Source organism: Falco punctatus, assembly GCF_963210335.1.
Source record: "Falco punctatus genome assembly, chromosome: 3".
In the NCBI taxonomy this organism is placed as follows: Eukaryota; Metazoa; Chordata; class Aves; order Falconiformes; family Falconidae; genus Falco; species Falco punctatus.
Genome location: NC_137582.1, coordinates 4,174,890 through 4,196,097, shown reverse-complemented (window position 1 = coordinate 4,196,097; position 21,208 = coordinate 4,174,890). Strand labels below are relative to the sequence as shown.

The 21,208-nt window shown below is 43.2% G+C and overlaps 1 protein-coding gene across 2 annotated transcripts in view; it reads left to right on the top strand.

The window, feature by feature from the left end:
* COL22A1 (collagen type XXII alpha 1 chain) overlaps nucleotides 1-21,208 on the top strand; it is a 237,065-nt gene that overhangs the window by 108,353 nt on the left and 107,504 nt on the right. For both annotated transcript variants that reach the window (XM_080381170.1, XM_080381171.1), the window contains 3 exons: nucleotides 16,846-16,899; nucleotides 18,585-18,638; nucleotides 20,000-20,053. In XM_080381170.1, coding sequence (XP_080237296.1) covers nucleotides 16,846-16,899; nucleotides 18,585-18,638; nucleotides 20,000-20,053 — 162 coding nt within the window. The remainder of the gene's footprint in view (nucleotides 1-16,845; nucleotides 16,900-18,584; nucleotides 18,639-19,999; nucleotides 20,054-21,208) is intronic.

Genomic DNA, 21,208 nt, shown 5'->3' with positions numbered 1-21,208 from the left:
CCCAGTTTAGTACCATTGACAAACTTACTTAATGTACATTCAATTCCTGTGTCCAGATCACTTATAAAAACATTGAAGAGCGCTGGCCCTAAAACTGAGCCCTGGGGAACCCCACTGGTGACTGGCCACCAGCCTGATGTATCCCCATTTACACAAGCCTTTGAGCCTGACCCGTGAGCCAGTTGCTCACTCCACGTATTATGGACATGTCTAGCTGAGTGCGGGACATTTTGTCCAGGAGGACACTGTGACAGACAGTATCAAAAGCTTTGCTTAAAATCCAAAAGCAACTACACCTACTGGCTTCCCTTGGTCAGCTACGTGGGTGACCTTGTCATAAAAGGCAATTAATCTGTTTAAGCGGACTTTCTCCTCGTGAACCTATGCTGGCTATGACCAATGGTTGCATTTGCTGTCAAGTGTTTCTCAAGAACTGCCAGAATAACCTTCTCCATAGTTTTAGCAGACATTGATCTGAGACTGAGAGGTCTGTACTTACCAGGGTCTTCCTTCTTACCCTTCTTGAAAATTGGGACATTTGCCAAATTCCACTTGACTGTGGCCTCTCCAGGCTCCCAAAATCTTGCTGCTGTGCTATAGCCTGTTTGCTTACCCTGGTGCTAGTGCTCCCCAGAGGCTTTTTTGATAGGTGTGGGGGTTTGGCTGCCATTGCTCCTGGCCCCATCTGTGTCTCCTTAGCTGCTGTTGCACAATCTGCGGGCTCCTGGTGGGTCTCTCCACTCCCCTGAGATTCCCCCGGTTCAGAAAACCCCGCTGTGCACCATGCTGCAGTGCTCTGCTGCTGATCCTGCTGGCACTGGAACTGCTCGCCTCGGCAGTGTGCTTGTGTGTATAATTTTTCTCCAAACACAAAAGGTCTTCTTCAGGGTCAGCCTTCAGGTGCAAAGGTGAGCCTTCAGCAGGAAAAAGGGGTAGGACTGTAAGTGGGGGGGGTCAGCCGTACGTACAATGGATCACTGTTGCATGTAGGGGCAGAGGAGCGTGTCTGTGTCTTGGCGTCAGAAATGCCGATGAGAGGGAAGTAGTCAGAACCACGGGGAGCAGGAGGGCAAGTGCCTGCAATGCTAGTTGCTGTCTGTATTCCTGAAAAAAAAAAAAAAAGAGAGCCTATAAAATGAAACCCTTCCCAAGTAGGAGAACACCTGGAAGGAGAGGATTTGCATGGCTCCTTTCTGTTTGCCTGCTGTGCTGCGAAGTCTGCATGAGCCTGAATTCTTGGTTTTTACTCTGGCTGTGACAGCTTATGTTTCCTTGATTTTTATGGGTATGGGCCAGTGCTGGGAAGCTGAATCAGAGATGCTGGCCTTCGAACAGCTGCAGTCTGTGCAACTGTTGCTGTACCAGTGCTGTGGGCTCCTTTGTAAGAACAAGACTCACCTCCTCAGTATTGATAAAATTTATCTCACCTTTGAAAAGACTGAGATGACAAGATTAAAATAATCTCCTTATTATAGTATTACTCTCCAGCTGTGCCAGACACCTGCCAGATCATGCTGTTGTCAAGTATTGTGTGTAGGGCAATTATGTGAGGTTTGAGGCATTTGTTAGAGGGCAAATCCAATGCTTTTCCAGGATGACAGCAGAGGCATAAGCCTTGCTTTTCCAGGCAGTTACCTCAGTTATATCAGTAAGTTAAAGCCAAAATGATGCTTATATTAGAATACATAACATGCCAAGCACATTGTTAGTGGGAAACCAAAAGATCATAGCAGCTGTGGCTAAAAACCTAATTCATGGTGATGTGAGGTCTTGTGTGACTTTGAAAACCAGGAAATATACTGTGATGGCTCAAGCAACAGCCCAGCATGTTCTGCCAGACCTAAACATCTCAACCTGGTAGAGGATGCTTTTTATGTACAGAAACATGCATGTGCAGACCTAGTAATTGTACATAGATATATAAAAAACCCAATATACATCTACAAGTGCTCTCCAGCAGGTTAGGTATGATTCAGCTGCCACTGCTCTGTATTAAATCTTAAATTTCCACTGTAGACTGCCATCTTTCAGCCCTTTGGGTGTTTAATCCCTATGGCATTAGATGTAGCCTGTCATATTTCTGCTCATAAATCTGTGTCCCTTTGCTGTGTGTTCGTTTGCTTGTTTGGCACACAGTGATGTTACTGAACTGATTATTATACATGAGCAAATGCCCAATTCTATAACATGCTCACCATGAAAGGCAATGGTTTGGCTTTCTTCTGTGGGTTATTCAGATGGATACTGCTAGACCAGATGGAATGATCCTACAAGGGTTATAACTCAAGTCTTCAAACCTCTGTTGATTCAAGTGGAGTAGGTGCAGGAAAGGAGTGAGGGCAGAAGGAACAGCCGTAGAGCATTTTTGAAGATAATTCAAGCAAGATAGGGTTTCAGTGACTTCTGATCAAAGTTAGGGAAATCACGTCTGACAAGAGAGGTTCTGTAGAGTATGAGGTCTGCATTCCTGGGGCACAGCCATCCACATCATGAGCCAGCCTGCCCTTCTAATGCGTCCATACAAGTTTTAACTTAGAGGCTTTCCAAAACTTATGCCCTTGTCTTGCAAAGTACAGAATATCATGCAATCACGCTGAGACACCGTTGTAGCATCCTAAAAACCAACAGTAGTGAGAAGGCTTTGCAGGTGGGAAGGTGCTTGGAAAAGTGATGACATCGGAAAGGATATGATAAAAATCTGTGAAGATTTGAGTGGTATGAAGATATCAGTAGGAAACTATTTTTCATTGTTTCTTCTATTGTAAAAATTAAGGGGAAGCAAATCAAACTAGCTGATGGAAAGTTTAAAATGAACAAAAGGAAGCTGCTTTTCATGCAGTAGGTATTGGAGTTCTTCGCAGTATGCTCTGATGGTTAATATTTTTTTTGTTTTAAAAAAATGCATATGAGTTGGAGAGACACTGTAAACTTCTAGTCAGTACGAAGACTTTCTGCTTCAGGACATCAGCGAGTCTCTGCAAACTGTGAACAGTGGGAGCAGGACAGTAGGCTAGAAAAGTCTCTCTTAAAGGCCACAGCTGCAGATGGGATAGGAGCTAGCTAGACCTTTGGCCTGATTGCTAGGAGCTGTTTCTAGACATCTGTACAACTCTTGAATATCCCTAATAACCTCACTGCCCAGAAGGGGACAGAAGCTTCCACAGTCCATTCAGGGCTTGGGCCAACAATGTTTATAGCTGTTGAAGAAGGGTAGGAAACATGAGAAATGTGTCTTGAAACTATTGGGTCAAGTGATTGTTCCTGTGATTTTCCATGGGAAACCAATCAGAATAGAAAGCTCTAACCAGGAGCACCCACCTTCTGCAGAAGTGGTGGATGAAGGCTTCATTATGGCTTACATTGAGACTTCCCTCACTAATGTGTCTCCAAGAATATCAGAGCTTTTCCTTTGTGCTTTATCTGTTTCCCTTCATGCTAATAATCACACGTGCAGCAAAGAATATGAGAAACAACTTTAGTAGATTAAGTCTATATTCTCCTAACAATGTTTTTTTCTTCATGGTAATGACTTGTTCTGATAAAAATGCACAAGGATTATTATAGGATTTCTAACAGGAATAAAAGCTCTGAAGTGGCTTGGCTTATTAGAAATGCAGCGACTGCAAGACCAGGCATAGAAAAGAAAAGCAGGCAGATAGCTGAGGCTCTGGGCTAGGCTGCAGGAGACCCAGGCTTAAAACTTGGCTCTAAGATTTGCTGACCTTGGGCAAAGCAGCTAGTTTTTGTTCCTGTAAAATGAAGCTGGAGGACCTTTCTCCCTCCAGGCTTTGTATATTTTGTCTGCTAGATGCTTCGAACAAAGACTTTGCTTCCCCTTTCCTCACTTGTCTTACAAATTAGAGTTATTGCCGTTTTTAGGGCTTCTGGAAAAGCTGTGGAAATCTACCCTGTTAGATACAGTCTATCCATACAGAGCCGTGTGCTCTTTGTCTTTGCTCTGAGGCAGCTGAATACAAGACAGGTCTGACCTGAAAGCCACGTAACTTTTTTTACCCCAATGTTGTGCTGTCAGCAGGGCTTTCCTAATTAGCATGAGTGCAATGCCAATGGGTCAGGGCTGGCTAGCATCCAGCAACTTGGGGCACAAGAAAATTAGTGCAGCTCTGCCGGCAAAAAGTGCCACAGAAGCATCTCTGATATGTCTGAGTCTCATATTGCATGCTGGTTTGATGGCAAAGGAGAATTTTGGCTTGGGTATTCTTAAGGGATATATTTTGGAACGAGAAGGGCTGTGTGTGACTTGGTTGCAGGTAAGACTTAGGCTGGAAGTAGTATTTTAGACACACAGAGCTATGATGATGTTTGAGAGTCGGTTCCCTAGGTGTCAGGTGCAGCAAGGACCAGCTGTGCCCCAAGGGAGATGGAGCTGGGAGAAATACCACAATTGGCAGGGCAGGGACCTTACCAGCTAGGGTTTGTCACATAGCACCCCAGCAAGGGAGCAGGATGGGTCAGTGATATTAGCCAGGTTCAACCGAGAGTCCAGATCACCAGACTGGTAGCCTGCCGTTGATGAAGCAAGTCTATGCCCAAGCCAGGGTCTAGATTAGCAGGGTGCATTGCCATGCTGCTGCAGTATAGTTCAAGCAGTAGCCAAAGGCAAGAGCTTAAAACCAGCTTCAATACAAAGAAACCATCTGAACTTCTAGAAGAAGGATGTGCTCTCTGAGCACTTACATGGTGTGGAGCTTGAGCTTGCATGATCGAAGAATTAGTCCTTATTCCTGCAGCTTCCAAATAAAACTAATTGTTGCTCCAAGAGATGATGTGTGTCCTTTACGCTGTTGAAACCTTGAGCCTGGTGCAAGAAGAGTGCTCCAGTGAGGTTACAGGCCTTGTTTAGGCTGCTGTGGTATTCGGACGTTGTCACCAAGTCCCAAAATTCTTAAATTCCACCCAGTTTAGCCAGGGCTGGTGAGATGAAGGGTGACTCTGAGAGCCTAAGGAAGCATCAGGCAGCAGAAGCCTTTGCATAGCAGGAGCCTTTGCGCATCAGCATCCAGGTCCCTGGGCAGTGCTCTTTCAGTGAGCACATATTGACAGTAACAAGATGGAAAAACATCTCCAAGTTCAGAGATACTGTTGGGTTTGAAATGTGAAAACTAAACAAACCCCCAACTGCCTGGTAATTGGTGTTCCCTGGAGACAGTGGCTGTGGAAACATTAGCTCCTTGGGGTTTGGTTCTCAGCACTCAGATTTTCTTACTTTATTGCAGAATAAAAAAAAATAATGCGAGCATAACTCAAACTGACCTGGTAATGAAAAGTGAAAGTGCAATATCTGCAGGTTTTTTTTCTTATTATTTTTTGAGCTGGGAATCATCTCCTGCAGGAACTATTCTTGGCTACTGACTTCATTGGGTTAAGGTCACTCAGCACTTAACCTCTCAGTCCAGCACTTAAACATCTGTATAATAACACCTTATCTACTTTATAAGGCTGTCACGCAGCTCGCCGGAGTCATTCATATCTCTGATTTCTTTTCTGCATCTTCTAAGAGGTAACGTGTTAATGTTAGTATTGGCCTTAATACTCCAAATATATTCTGACTCCTCTTGTGTATGTGGACAATTTCAGTCTGCATGTTGAGTATTTTTTAGTCCTCTTAGCCATGCAGAATGTACTTTACAGTTAAATAACTGTGGTTTGATGGAGTTCTTTTTCTTAACAATAATTAGAGGGTTTTAGATAAATTCAGTGGTTTTCTGTGACCCAGAATAACAGCTGCAGATTGTAATCAACATCTCGAAGCCAGATCACATACTAATTGTGCATTGTGACAGCTTAATTCTCAGCAGTGCGAGATTGCTTGTAACTTGGGGTTTTTTCTTTACATAAACTTAGAAAACATTTCTTTTTTTAGATTGGCCCCTGGCTGGCAGGTACATTGCTGGTATATAATGACATCTACTGGCAAGCAGGATTTTGCAAAGTCTCCAGCACTTGTTTCTTTAGAGGGTTTCTCTGCCAAGATCCACTGGCAGCATGGAAAGGATGCATGTGAGAAAGATCTGCCAGCCTTGTGCTCCTCTTCTGATAAAAGAGCTCGGGGGGGAAACAAATTTCCTTGATTTGGTCATTGATAACTCTTGTTCAAATGTGTGATGCTGCTGAGAGGAATATTGCAGTGGATAGGTATGGATTAGCTGCCTGTTAGGTAGAAAATGAGAAAAGCTTTCCTAGCAGTCTGGAGCATACGCTCTGAAGTGGATCTCATAGCCTAATGAATCGTGGAGAGCTGCATCACTACATGAAGCAAGTTGTTATCACTGGTCTATCAAAGTCATCTTACATGTTCCCTGCCTCTCTCCCTGCTACATGTTTTCACATCTATGCTAGTTAAGCAGCCAGATTTTCTCCTTCCTGCTGATCACAGCTGGTGCCAGGCTGAGTTCTGTTGCTCATGGCTGGGAAGGTGCCGGTGCCTTGCTCAGGGGCTCTCTGAAGGTGAGGGCAGGTGAGACCACGACAACACTGTGTTTTCTGCTATTCTTTACTTGCCTGGATATATCCTGGATGTCTTTAATTTGCCCTTTTGGGTCTCTCACCCTTTTTCTTAAGTGCTACCTAGAGATTTTACGTCTCCCAAAGTCCACGAGGCCTATTGTGTCTAGCTTTGACAGAAGGGTGGTGATTTGTGTCTCAGACCTGCTGGGTAATGAACATGCACATAGTAGCAAGTTCCAGATGAGGAAAACGTGGGTTTTTTTCATGGCAAACATTTATTTTCCTGGTGAAATGGTGTGTGGACCATTGGTGGCTGTTATTTCAAGAGAATCCAATACATTTGATGCTGTGAGTGGCTTTGGGTCTCTGGAAACTCAGTTTCTGTTACTGGCTCTACGTCACTGGCTTCAAAGGATATCTTGGCCTTAGCTTTTCCCTTTCTTGTTCAAGTAAAATGGGATGAGCAATCATGTAATGCACTCTTGAGAAGAAAAAGACCTAGGGAGCAGCATCACTTTATAAACAAATATGTCTGGTTGCACCAAAACTATCATTTTGGCAAAGACTTGGCTGAGCAGCCTCAGGTATATTTGCTGGTCAACAAGAGGCATACCGCTGCAAGCTGTGAGTAAGTGGTAATAAGACTTAAGGCAGGATGCTGTCTCTGGTTTGGACATGACAACTAAAGAGACATGTGGGGAGATGTTGCTCATTGCAGAGAACAATGAGAATGACAATCAGTGATTTTTCAGATTTAACCAGCAGGAAGACATTGAAAAGAATGGGCTCTGCAAGGAGGGGAGAAATCATGGACCAGACAGTGTGGGTTAATCTTTAGGAAAAGCTTTCTACTGGAATAAGCACTAAGGGGTGAATGTGGAATATCAGCATCATTAGGTGTTTAAGAGCAGATTGGCACTGAAGTCTGGAGCGCTCTGGCACAGTATTCCTCTACCCTAATGTGACCATGTTAGAGCTGCTGAAATTTTTGAGGAGCATGTGGAGATCTGAAGCGTCAGGAACTTCCCAGAAGCAGACCAAAAGTAATTAACAGATTTTTTTTCTTGCAAGGCAAAACATCAACCAGTACACGGCAAATCACCCACAAGACCAGAACTATTTTCTGTATGCTGTTTTTGTATTTAAGGACATAAGTTAGTCAATGTCATGATACATGACTGGGTTATTTTTCTGCTTCAGTGAACACTTCCCTTAGCACTTGGCAAGCTGTTTATTTGGTCCTGAGTAGCAGCATACGCCAGCAAGAAGCATCAGCCTGTACTTTGAGACAAGGAAGTTTTCAGAGCAGAGCTGTTATGTTTCTCAAATTTCAAAGTGTCTGACAAACCTATCTTTAACTGAGGACCTTCTTACCCCAGCCATGCAAACAAGAAAAACTGGAATTTCAGGAACTACTGGTCTTGTTTCTGGGAATCCAATCCTTTATAGTAGTCCAGTTTATTTCTCAGGTTATTCCTGTGTAGTGGGATTGTGGTACCAACAGATTCCAGTTATCTTCTATCTCCTATTCAGTGCATTCATACATCCATAGGTCTGCAAACCATTTGACTGTTTCTTAATTTGAACATTTCAGCAATTGATTGAACAACTGTTGTAGCTGTTGAACAGAAGTATTTCAAACGCAACAGCTCCCTTTTGCACTCTCTTGTGCCCTCTGTGTTGCAGAGGTGGATGCTTTCTTCACATCATTACTCCACTTGGGGCAGTCCTGATTATAGGTGAACCAGCAGTTCAACAGCTGTCAAAGGTGTATGACCACCCCAATCTCTCAGCAATTACTTACGTAGTGAGCGAAGGAGTGTCACAGTGGGGATGAAGCTAATATGAAGTTACTGAATAAGATCTTGTGTGCCAAACACAGCTTTGAAGTCTTTAGGATGTTTTCAGGCTATTCTGAACTCCACAGTAACCTTGGTAAGGGTCTGGCTGTTTACCACATCACTAAGCATCTTTTCTCCTGCAGTGCCAAGTTTATTGGTGTCAAATTAACAGCTATGCAGTTGTTGTTTTGCCTATTTTGATGCAAAGGTGGAGTATCAGGTTACTTCAGAGAAAGATATCTGTTGGTATCCCTGAAAAACAATGCACGTACTCTCCCCAGAGAGACAATGACTGGGATCATATGATGAAGGGCCAGAAGGACCCTTCCAGTCTCATGGCAGGGTCCATGATGTTCATGATAAGGTTCAAGGGTTCAGAGACCCTTGGAAGGCAAGGTCTCCTGAGGAAGTACTTTTAGGGACAATTGACTTCTATGCAATACATTAAATAAAACCTTTTGCAGTACAAAAGGTGCCTGTAACTATTATTTAACCAGCTGACTGCATACTGGGTTGGGTTTCCTGATAAACTAGCCAAACCTGCAACTTCTATTGACCCTTGTGCATCATGTCCACATGACCTTTCTGTTTTATTAGATCAGAATATAATACAGAGATCCAGTGGAGAGGATTTTTCTTCATCTGTCAGAATGATCTAAAGTGAACTCCAAGTTGAGATTAATGTCTTATTTCTTGTGGAAGCAGGAGATAATGCCAATCTTGGTGTCAAATTTGCCAAGGTATTAATAGTGTTTTGGCATCATTAAACTAATAGAATCCTGCATCTGTGCATTGGAGAATGGCAGTCATTTGTGCTGCCTGTCTGGTCAGCAGCTTTTTAAAATGGAGCTGGGTGACATACATCTACTGTAGCTCTGGCTTTCAGTTGATCTGCAGATCATCCCTGGCTCTTAATGAAACTTTTTGTATTTGCTTCACCAGTAAGAAAAGACAAACCCAAACCCTACAATATTTTTTACCTGAGTATTTAATTTGTATGGCTGCTGGAGACAAAGTTGTTTCATTTCAGCCTCTTCAAGCTGGTGGCTCCGGACCATGCAGTCTCTTGGAAGCATTCTCAGACACTTGAACCTGAAGACCACACTCAACTTATGACATCTCTTCTGTTGTCCTCCTCTACTTTTCTCATCAAACAGAGAAAACAGTTTAGTGTGTAACCATGGATCAGCAGTAGGCCACTTACACATGGTCTTCTAGCTTATTCTTTGTGAATATCAATTTGCCAAGTTAAATGCAAACCAAATAACCAGGAGAGAGAAAGAATAAACTTGTGGTTAGGGCACTGACCTGGGACGCAGGAAATCTGGAGTGAGTTTCTGTCTTTGTCCCAGACTGTGAACTTCCATATGTGTTCTGCTCAGTTGTCCCTCTGACTTGTCACCCTCGTGAGATGAAAGCAACATTACAGTTGCTATGACTTCCTTCTCATTTCACAGGCATGCTGTGAAGTTAATTAATGAAGAGGAGCGGGGTGTGTTAATGGTGAAGTAACACTGCACAGCTCAACTTTGCTTCTGTTTCCATTTCATCTACCCATTTTGTTCTGGTTTTCTTGAACTCCCGCTATTCTGTCTCCTACCTTGGATATAGAATCCCCAGTCTGTGCAGCTGTCAGTGTGCTGAGTGTGTGATTCATGGGGTTCTGCTTGGCACATTGTTGAAGGTCTCCCAATGTCACCTTTATTGATGTTTTGTGACAAGGTTAGAAATTTTTATTTCATTTTAGGATTAGAAAAGTGGCACTTTTGTGTTAGATGTAGACCAGTTTGGAAAGAAGATTAAAAAAATTTGTGGAATTGACCTTAGAATGATCTGTCTTCTGTTGTCTGCTTTGTAAACTGAAAGAAAAGTCCAGTGATTTATTTGAATTTGACAGGCAAATGAGAATCTAACCATGTGTTTTGTACTGATTTTTCCCTCCATTATTTTCTTGTTTAGTTTGCTCTCATTTCCATTAACGTAGGCCACAACCCAGAGTTTGAAATAAAATATATGATTATAGGCCACAGCTGTTCTCGAGTTGGAAGAAATATTTGTAAACTTGGCAGCTGCTTGAGGAGCTGCAAGTGGAGGAAAGAAAAGCAGTTAAACTTGAGTAGACTGCTTAAAAACATCACTGAGGGATTATTCCTTTGTGTGTTTCTGATGTCTCTCTAGGATCAGGTAATACTGAATTGTTCTATCTCATATCTTTCCATATATGTGCAGATCCCTTCTTTCTCCTTTTTAGGTCTATTTCTTTTCAGAGAAATTCTGCAATGAGGCTACATATGGCAAAATCCATGTATTAGTTGTTTCCGCTCTGAGGAAATATAACCTTCATTGCTAGATGATATCTTCTTCTTAATTTTATAGTTAAGTCCACTTAACCACATAAGGATCTACATGGGATCTAGCCATCATATGGTCTGTGACCATATGCATAATGTTCGGGTGATTCTGTGGGGTAGTGAGGCTCACTGTAACCCAATTGAGGTGAACCATTGGATGATATACAACAAATCAGTCTGTCTGTGCATATGGTGGGCATGTAATGGAAGGTTTAAAAAAAAAAATAATCCAACCTTCATGATCATGGAGGGTTCACTAACCTAGAGCCAGCATAATTTGGTAAATCCATGTGATGCTGGTGTATCAGGAAGACATCCTTGCTCAAATGTAGAAGTGGGATAACTCTGCTGATGTACACAAACTAATAAAGGAACCTGTCTGGATGTGTCTATGCTTCCCCAGCTCACCTCTCTATGTTGAACAGATGATATGCTTGAAGCCAAGGGAAGTATCTTTATTCTTCATCACCCCAATATTCTGTCTGCAGCAGCTGAGTTGCCTGTGCTCTTAATTTCCTCATGTTGTGGCATTTCCTTTTGTCCATTGGGTCTCAAAAAACCATGTCCCCATGTAAGCCCGGCTTTAACCTCCCCCGAGGCAGGACAGAAGTAGTTCTTAGGCTTTGTTCTGTATCTGTTGTGTGGCTCTGAACACTTCCATTATAAAATAAATAGAAGCAAATTCAAAATTCAATCCTTTTTATGGGATTCTGCAATAATTTATTGTTTTAGTATGACTCAGAAAACTTTCCTAATTTGCTTGCAGAATTTGTATCGGTTCTTTGAGGAATGAGAGATGGAGTTTTCAGAGTGATTTGTCTAGTGCTACATCTGCAGAGCTTGCAGTATTCAGTATTTTAGGAGCTTTTTAATATTTAAAATAACAGACTCACAGAAAGGTCAGGATTGCAAGGGACTTTTGGTGATCATCTAGTCCAGCTCCCTGCTAAAGCAGGTTCACCTAGAGAAGGTTGCACAAAATGCTATCCAGGCGCATTTTGAGTATCTGCAGAGGACGCTGCACAGCCTCTGTGGGCAGCCTGTGCCAGGGCTCTGTCACCCTCAAGGGAAAGAGGTTCTTACTCATAGGGAGCTGCCTGTGCTGCGGTTTGTGCCCGTTGCCCCTTGTCCTGTCGCTGGGCACCACTGAAAAGAGCCTGGCCCCGTCCTCTTCACACTCGCCCTCAAGATACTTGTAGACACCGATAAGGCCCCATCTCAGTCTTCTCTTTTCCAGCATAAACAGCACCAGCTCTCTCAGCCCTCCCTCAGACGGGAGATGCTCCAGTCCCCTCACCATCCCTGTAGCCTCTGCCGGACCCTCCCCAGCAGTTCCCTGTCTCTGGAACTGGGGAGCCCAGCACTGGGCACAGCACTCCAGGCGCAGCCTCCCCAGGGCAGAGCAGAGGGGCAGGGTCACCTCCCTCCACCCGCTGGCCACGCTCCTCCTCATGCCCCCCAGGGTCCCACTGACCTTCTTGGCCACGAGGACACGCTGCTGGCCCACGGGCAACTTGCTGCCCACCAGCACCCCCAGGCCCCTCTCCGCAGAGGTGCCCCCCAGCAGGGCACCCCCAGGCCGTACTGGTGCGCGGGGCTGTCCCTCCCCAGGGCAGGACCTTACACTGGCTGACCTTCCCCAGGCTCCTCTCTGCCCAGCTCTCCAGCCTGCCCAGGTCTCGCTGAACGGCAGCGCAGCCTCTTGGGGTATCAGCTGCTCCCCTCAGTGTTGTGTCATTAGCAAACTTCCTAAGCCCAGCTGCCATTTTTGTTGATGTGCTTCCTCACTGGTACTACTACCTACACATTCAAGTTTTTGTCCGCAAATCTATTGACCAAAGAAGTAATAGGTCATGCCATCTAGAGTGTAAAACTACTCCAGAAAATGTAGGCTACGTTTAAGGGAATCTGTACTCTGTTCCCCTCCTAATCAGTAGTCCCTTCTGCTTTTGCTGCTTCTTCCTGTTTTCCTGGTCCTTATTACCTCTTTAGTTTGGTCCAGATGTTCCCCCAGGAAGGGACAGCCTTTGAAGTTCAGATATCCATAAAGTAGCTGGGTGGTGATAGAACTGTATGGGGTAAGGAGGTAGGTGTGGTTTACACGGTGCCACAAGGTCCTTATTGTGCTGAAGCTGCAAGTGCAGCCAGCCTGTGGGTATAAAGTATTACTTTTATCCCTCTTGGTGGCACAACCAAAGCTTGGCCTTGGTGTGAGGAATGTGATGGACTTTTCTTCCCCAGGGCTCAATGCCAGCTGCCTAAGCCTGCCTGTTTTTTCTAGTGGGATGCCTGGATCCTTCAGCCCAGGGCACTTGCAGGCTGTGTCTGCTGGGCAGCTGTTTCACTGGCCTGTGCTCTCTGTCTCTGCTATTTCTTTATTATATTTACACATTGCTTACAATTTTAAACCGAGCTGTGGAGCGCAGTGACTGTCATTTAATATTTATTCATAGCGTCCAGCAGAGTGACCCAAGCGGGGAACAAATGAGGCATTGCTGTAATTCAAGTCAATAATCTTCGAGTAAGTGCTGAAAAGCAAAAAAATGGCACTGGTAGAAATGTGTAGCTACCTGTGCACTACACAACCTCTGCGTACTCACACTCTGTGCTAGTATATGACTTCAGTACTTGCAGTGCCTGCCTGCCCTCTCTTGCTCAGCAGTATCTGCTTCTATCTGACTGCTGCACTTCACAGCTGTACGGCAAGAGAAGTCTTCTGGTTGCTTTTGATCAGATGGCAGTTTGCCAAATCTAGGCTCTTTTGTCAACAGTGAGCTAATGAACGTGTTTATTCTCTTGCTAACTTTGGTGGCAATGTTTGATTAAAGGCCACTGGCTGTGTAGCACAGAGGATGAAAACTAAACATGAATGGCTGGCTTTCCAGTGGGTAAGAGAAGGACAGCGTTCTCCTGAGCCTGGAAAAGGGGAAGTACTCAGGAAAAAACTGCTGCCTGCCTTTGAAGGCTAATTCCTGAAGGTGTAACCTGCCCAGCAAGAACTTCTCTTGAACAATGTTATTTCAGGCCTCTTTGATTTATTTTTCAGCCCAGTTTGTCATTCTCTAACTGCATTTTTCCCTGGTTTTAGAAAGTGGTTTCCAGGGTAAATGCCGTGGCAGAGCCTCTTAATCCACAAGTGCTGGAGAGAGAGGCAAGCTCTTTTGCCAGACCAGCTGCCTAACTGGAGGGGCTGAGGGGAGGGAACAGGTACCTTTTGGGTACCAGCACTTCCCTAGGTCTTAGCAGCACGCTGAACACAGTGCTTGGGATTTTACCTGCTTAAAAAAATCTGGTGGACAAGTGAAAAGGTGTTTGTTCTGCAATGCAGTATGTTAAGTTGGTTAGTTTTGTTGTTTGTTTTTTTTTTTTAAAAAAGGGGGTGGGGAGTGGGGAGAGAGGATAATAATAATAATAATAATAATAAAAAAAACCCCAGAGCTGCTTAGTGAAGTAAATTGCTGTGGCAACATGACTCTGTTCCAGTTAGCTGCATCCTCAGTGGGGATTTTGGCAGCTGACTGTGAGATAAGGGTGCAGGCTGTTGGTTGCTTTCCTACCCCTGCCTGTCACAGCTACTTTGGCACTGTGCAAGCACAGCAGCACAGATGCTTCCCTTGTTTCCTGCGCTTCTCCACTTCTTGCTCCTGTCGTTTACGCAGTTTACTCTGTGAACGTCAGTGTTTCCGCGTAGGCAACGTGATCTCTTCTTGTGCTTTTATTAAGGTTCAGGCATCTGCTGAACCCTTAGCCTGACAGCTTTTCCTGCTTCGTGCGGGATACAAAGCAGCGAGCCAGGGTTAATGGGGGGGTCAGTGGAAGGGGCAGAAGTGGGAGCCCTTTCTGCTCTGTGATGGGGTTCAGTGGTGGCTCCTCAGGGGACATTAAATCTCTCTTGAGTGTCTGAGTTGCTTCTGTGCAGTTTTCTCCTTGGGGAGGAACTGGTGAAGCTGGTGGATGCCCAAAGATTTCTCCTGCAGACTGGTAAAGTCCTCTAGTTATTTCCAGTAAAGAGTCAGCTCTGTGCCAGGCTGGCTGATGTATAGCATGCGGTGCTTCCATTTATGCATCAGAAAACAGGCAGTGGCAGTAAACACAAGTGAAGAAAGAAAAAAAAAAAGTGGGTTTTGCTGGATCACATGTTCCCTGAGCATGGTGCATCCCTGAGGTCCTTCTTTCCTGCTTGGTGAAACCTGGTCTGTGAGTAGCAGTTCAGGCTGACCAGCTGTGTCTGCTGTGCATGGTCATGAAGTGGGAGAGAGTCTGCAGTGCAAATGCCCGTGGAGCCTCTTGGTTGTAAGGGCCGATAGATTTGCTATGGGCTTCGCATCTTAGTAGGTAGCTGCTTGAGATATGTTAAAATTCAAAAGAACAAAATTGTGCTGCTTTAGTTAAAAAAAAAAAAAAAAAAAAAAAAAAAAAAGTCTTTTTCTTCCTGGGATGCTATTGGCTTAAGAGGTAAGTCACCATTTCAATCTGGGAAGAGGAACAACCTTATTTTTGGAGGTTTACAACACCAAATTGGATAAACCCTGAACAACTTGGTCTGAACTCACCGTCGATGTTGCTTTGACTGGGAGGTTGAACTAGAAACCTCACAAGGTCCTGTCCAGCACGAATGGCTCTATGAACACCATGCATTAAAATAATTGACTGATGCTTTCATTAATTTTGTTCAGCTGTGCCAAAGAGTTCCTAATTCATGGAGGGGGAAAAAAAAAAAAGCAAGAGAAGATGCTGATTAACCATATTCCTTTACTTTGCATAGAGAAGACAAATCATTCTCCTACCTACACTGCACACTGCCATGCAACAGCAACTCCTCCAAGTTATATTGACCTCTTAGAGCAAATGATTTCCTTAAAAATCACATTTGCTATTTGATGGATTCCCTCTCTCATTAGGAAGCCATTAAAATACAGCAGATCTGATTTTTTACCACTAGCTGCACTGCAAATTCTAGACAGAGTGCTTCATGAAGGTTCAGTTAGCAACAAATGTGATTACAGAAGTATATAATGGCTTTAATTTGCATATCCAGCACAGATACTTTTCAGATAGTATCTTTTATTAAACTTTAAGTGCCAAATACACCTATTAATAAATAAGGCCCGATTTTGTCACTCTGCCTGACATTGACTGGAAACTCGCCTTAGGAATACATCCATCTAAGTCTGCTGGACTACTCATGCAGGAAAAAAAAATTCACAAATAAGGACTGTGTGGCAGAATTTGGCCTGAATTTATTTGCATGTGTAGGTAGTCCTTATGTATATACAGGCAACTTAGAAACATATGCATCAAATGCTTACCACTTTAATGCTCTTTCAAAAGGGTTCTTCTATGTTTTTGGGTTTTTACCAAAAACAAACAAACTTTTTTCCCAGGTGGGAAAAAGGTCTGAGTTGCTTAGCTCTGCTTTGTGGCATGTCATTTGCCAGCAGTGCTAGTGGCTTTACATCCCATGTATGTGTGTTTGCTGTTTCAGGTAGAAGAGACACTGCTAGCAGTCCATTAAAGGACTCATGCCAACATCTTTTGTAAAATCCAGCAGTACTGGTGCCATCAGTCTGAGCACAAACGTGCAGGACGAATGTAGGCAGACTGCTGGATCACAGCCAGCTACCTCAAGACAGCAGGCATAATCCTGCTCCGTTCATAAAGCCTAACAGAGCTGTTGACTATGAGAAATACTTATTGATAAGGCCTAAATGGAGTGGCTTCCAAGGTTACATTTTGGCCTAATGTGAGCAGGTAAATGGGAAAAAATCCCCGTATTTGGGTTTTTCCAAAAAATTTTCATGCCATTGGAAATTTGGCATGGCAGTAAGTTGACTTTGTGCTTTGAAAAGTGGCAGCAGAGTTTCTCAGTGAAATGATTCTGTGCTTCAGAAATTTTTAACAAGGCTAGGTCTCTAATCTTTTTTTGGAGAAAGACTCGTTCTGGATGGTATTTACAAAAAGGAGGGTAGGGATGGATCAGCCCAGAGGAAGACACTGTGATAGAGAGTTGAAAGTGAACCTTTTCAAATATGGGCAACTTACAGGTGACTGAGAACAGCATTGTTACAGCGAGGTGGAGAAGCTGGCCTCAACTCTCAACAGATGATAATTGTGCTGTCTAAAATATACTATAGGATGTTATGGCATTTCATATTTTTTCAGTATTTTTTCCATTGGTGTTGTAGGGTGAAGAAGGGTCCCCTGGCTTTCCTGGGCTGAAAGGGGATAAAGGAGAAAAAGTAAGTCCAAATCCTTCTTATACTGTGAAAAGTTTGAGTCTATAAAGGTATTGCGGAAGGTTAATGAAAACAGACCCTCTTCTAAGTCTTTAGTTTTACCTCTGTGTTTTCATGTTTCATGTTAGCAAGGTGCTAAGAAAAGGAGACTACACTGAAGCATTATTTTTCAGCAAAGTGCACCCTTAAAATCTTTAAACCTCTTGATGATGCTTAGCACTATTTGACAAATGTGTGGAGATATCAAGGGCATGAATTTTGCTTAAATTTTGTAAAATTCTGAAACAGAAGAGCGAAACAAAACAGAAGCTCGGTGCTAATGGCTCCACATCCAGAAACATCAGTGTTTCTTCAGTTTGAGACACGGAAGGCCAAAAATGATGATGTCCTTCCTTGTACTGAACATAATAAGTTTTGGACTGAGATGGCCTTTAGCTCACTGTGTTGTCATCTTAAAAAAGAAAAAAAAAAAAGGAATTATCCTATACTGAGCTTGCTCTGTCAACTTTTTGTATTTTGCATATGTAAATACATATATATTTTATATATGTGTATATGTAATATATAAAAATATATTATATATACATATATAATAAAATATATGTATATATACAAAAAGAGTGTATATATATGTTAAAAAAAAAGTATTTACTTTGGATGCATTAGTCTGAAATGCCTTAAACATCATTTGCAGGAGGGATTTAAACTTTTTTCACCTCTTGTAAACTAGCAAATGTTCAGGATTGCAAGGCAAACCCTCCACCAAATAATACACAACAAACCAGCTCAGTATAATCACAGCCCAGCGTGGCAGTTTTCAGTGCCCATGTCTGTTTCTCTTTCAAACCTTTTTTTGCAATACATCTAAAAAGAAATTCCTGCAGTGCCTAGAAGTAAAAACACTGTGCCAGTTCCTCACTATGTACGTCGGCAAGCCTATTATCTTTCCATTCTCCATTTGTTCTTTAAATTGCCAGCTGCACACAGCAAAACTTGCCTTTTCCCATTTGTTGCAGTCCCGGTTAGCAGTGGTGCTGCCAACCACAACATACTTAGTTCCATTCATTCTGGTGCATAGGAAAATTTAAAAAGTGGTGCCTGGATTTCTGTCTTTGTTTTCTATGGTTTTCCATGTTCACCACTCTAGGACTTGCTTCCCAGTGGCTAGGGTCATTCCTGAGGACTGCTTGAAGTTTTCAAGGTTTCTTTTCTGTTTGCTTTTAGGCTCATTACTTATGTGCATTATAGCTGTATCTAGAAGCTTCTGAACTTTGGGACGGGTGCTGTATGAGCAAGGAGTTAAAAAAAATATATTTAAAAGATTATCAGTATTTAGTTACATAACAGCAGTATTTTGAGACAATGGAATGGTGGACAGAGGCTGAGGGGAGATGGTATTAGAGATGACTCAATGGTATGTGTCTAATTAACTGCAAAGCTTTTATATTAATTTATTCTTAAATGAGTTAAGTGGCCAAGAGTGCTTAGTTGCTCATTAACAGCTCATCAATCGGCCATAACATAGTGTGTTAATGTCAGCAGCAGCTCCTCCAAAGACTGTAAATAATAAATGTTTGCATTGAAGTGATTCTCCTCATTCCTTATTTTTGTCTTGATGCGTTACTCATGTCTTTCTCCTTGCAACGGGTGTTAATATTGTGCTGATGATAATTCTGTTGTTGTTACAGGGATCTCTGGGCTCACCTGGCCCCCCTGGGAAGGATGGAGCAAAAGGAGAAGCCGTAAGCCTTTTTGTTCCTTTCATGTAATCCTCGCCTTTCAGTGCTGGGCAGGCAGTGGAAATCAATCTGTATTGAACAGACCACGTCTTGGGGTTTTGTATGGGCATTGTAGGAGCAGCAGAAACAAATGGCAGGAGGTTAATAGCCTCAGCACTCTCCCTCGCACGTTTGCAGCGATGGCAGGTGGTGTATGGATTAGCCATCCCGAGGGGCTCCCGGGGCAGCTCTGTTACCATTCATTAAGACGGGAAAGGGGGCGTTCATGGCAGCCTGTGGTTTGGGACCCGCTTCTGCGGCTGTGCTGGTTAATGGCTGCAGCTGCAGAGCCTGGCCATTTGTTTTAAGTCTGGCAAAGAGTCATAGGCTAGCGGAGATGGCAGGGGGTGCAGGGTGCTGTCTTACGGTTCCACAACAGACGGGGGTTAGAGAAATCCATGTCGCAGCCACAGAAGCAGGCACCTGAACACATCTTGTGCACTGCTAAAAGCTAAGAGCAAAGGAAGAGTTTCAGGGTTAGCGCAAAAAAGGATGCAGCATACCAAATATTGTCTTTAAAAGTACTATAGTTGAAGCATAAAATCACAAACACATTTTCCAGTATCTTATATAAGTGTATTTTAGTGCTTTCCCCCTTTTCCACTGCTTGATCACCATCCCTTTGAATTATCTTCATCCTGATGGTGGACTTTTACCATCTCATTCACTGTCCCTTTGTGGCAGTCATATGGTGGTGACTGGAGGAAGTTGGGTAAAGGACTTTTTGGAAGGGCAGGCATACACAGAAGTAGTGATACGCAGCAGAAAAGCTCTATTATTTTTTTTTTTTTCCTGTTACTTACATCCTGTTTCTGCTTTGTGCTACACCTGTCCCACTTCAGAAAAACTGCAGTCATTTTTTCCAGTACAGCTTGCAGAACTGATGCAATTTCATCACATCACACGTGGCACGGTCTGGGATTGGACAGTGACATGCTTGGACTTGCAGAAATCCTTATAGGATGTGTTTATTGCACTGAAAGGTCACCATTCCAGAACAAATGCGTCTCCAAGGAATCCATATTTGCAGATTGTAGTCGATGCAAGCTGTTCATGACTTAGGGAACTCATTTCTTCCTACTGGGGTGGGTGTGTTTGAAGAGTAGTTGAAGAGCTGCTTCCGTTTTCTGTTTGTCTCTTTCTGCTTTTATTTTTGCAAAGAAAGCACATCGTAAACTTTTAGATCTCTGGATAATGGTACTCAGGACTGCAGATATGGCTAGAGCTCCCATTTCTAAGGCTGTATATAATGAGTGTTTCAAGCCATCCTTGCCTTTATATATAAAAGGATTAGCATTTACCACTGATGTTGCTGTTACTTGCAGGGTGAGCCAGGACAGCCAGGTGCATTTGGACTGCCTGGGCCAGCAGGTCCAAAGGTAAGCTTTCCATATCTTCTTTATATGGGCAGGCATTTTTTTTCACTGCCTTTTTATATGTGTGAATTGCTTGAATTACTTTTTGTTTATGACTTTTGATATTCTCACTGGTGAAATGAAGAAACTCAAAATGCTCATTTTCATCAGGCATCTGTTAAGGTATCAGCAATTAGGCAAAGTACGTAAAAAGAAGAAATTCCCTTTGTTCAATGAACAGCATAGCTGAAGAAGATGAAAATAATATGTTTTGGGGGACATAAGCTTTGCTTCATGCCTTCAGTAAGCATTCCCATCTCTCACAAAGATGCAGGTGATAATTATTATCCCTACTCTATGACTATGAGAAAAAAAAAAAAATAATGGGGAGATCCTACCCTGGATGTTTCTGCCTATTTTGGGCGCTTGTGGTTTGCACCATTAGACAGTGGCAGAGTGATACAGAACTTGAGCTGATGCTTATATCACTGGGTTTGCTTCAAACAAGGTGCTTCTGAGTGGAGATCTGGTGAGACTTAGCTGAGTGTCAGAAATATGCCTAAAATTTGAAGCCCTTCTCATAAGCAATTCCTTAACCTCCTTTTACAACCTCAGCTCTCCTTGCCTTGTTCCCTGGTTACTGAAGGGATCACCACCCCTCAGATCAGTTTTGTTATAACACAAGAAGAAGATGGTGCACTAGATTGACAAGTATGTTTTGAGGAGCATCTTGCACAGCAAGTTCAGCTCAGCCTACGAAAGGTGGTGTAGGTACAACAGTTTGATTGCCCAGATTTACTTCACCCAGTTCTGTTTCTGTACAAGCAAAGACCTTTGAGCATCACATCTTTCTGGAAGAGCCATATCTAGCCTAAACCTCCCACTGAGTTCACTGATGCCTTTGTCCTCAAATAGGAGTTATTTCAGGTACTGGAAAGTACCTGAACAGCTTTCCACATGTAGCCTTGTCACTTGGCTCTGTCTGAAAGGACTCTACAAAGCAGTTAATTTCTATAGGTCCTTCTGGCTTCTGCAGCTATAGAGAGGCCCTTTCTCCACAATGTCTTTTTTTCATAGAGGGAAATGTTCATCATTTCCTAAAGTCTCATCAGGAGGGTATCGGAACTAATGGTCTGTTTGTGGATTAGCGGAAATACTTGGCAGCCATCCCGCGGTTCT